The sequence below is a fragment of the Eimeria mitis genome, genomic scaffold (genome assembly GCF_000499745.2).
Source record: "Eimeria mitis Houghton genomic scaffold, Emh_scaff6249, whole genome shotgun sequence".
NCBI lineage: Eukaryota > Apicomplexa > Conoidasida > Eucoccidiorida > Eimeriidae > Eimeria > Eimeria mitis.
Window position 1 is genome coordinate 510 of NW_013574439.1, and position 520 is coordinate 1,029.

Sequence of the window (520 nt, forward strand, 5' to 3'; positions counted from 1 at the left end):
TATTTATTTATTTATTTATTTACACAAAGAAACACAACACAGAAACGAAACAAAAAAAATAAAACAATAAAATAAAATAAAATAAAAAATAAAATAAAATAAATACAACAAAATACAAAAAATAAATAAAAAAGAAATAAATAAAATAAAATAAAAAAATAAAACAATAAAAAATAAAATAAAATAAAATAAAAATAAAAAAAATAAAAAAAATAAAAAAACAAAGTACCCCAAGCCCCCCCTTGGTGGTGAGCTCTTCGTCGATTTCTTTTGTCTCCTCTTCTCCCTTCAGGGGGCCCTAAACAAAAAAAAAACAAAAAATAAATAAATAAATAAATAAAAAAATAAATAAAATAAATAAATAAACAAATAAAGACAAACGTCTTCATTTATAAAATAAAAAATAAAATAAAATAAAATAAAATAAAAAATAAAAAAATAAAAAAAATAAAGACAAACGTACGCGGCTCCTTCGCTGGTGTCTATACATGGGTACCCTCGTGGCCTTGGGCGGCGACTG

General features: G+C 21.7%; 1 protein-coding gene across 1 annotated transcript in view; it reads right to left on the reverse strand.

The window, feature by feature from the left end:
- Nucleotides 1-288: 288 nt before the first annotated feature.
- The window catches only part of EMH_0086700 (uncharacterized protein), a gene marked incomplete at both ends in the record, with an annotated part of 1,389 nt that continues 1,157 nt past the window's right edge, over nt 289-520 (reverse strand). The window contains one exon of the mRNA XM_013501063.1: nt 289-298. Within this exon, the coding sequence (XP_013356517.1) occupies nt 289-298 (10 nt within the window). The remainder of the gene's footprint in view (nt 299-520) is intronic.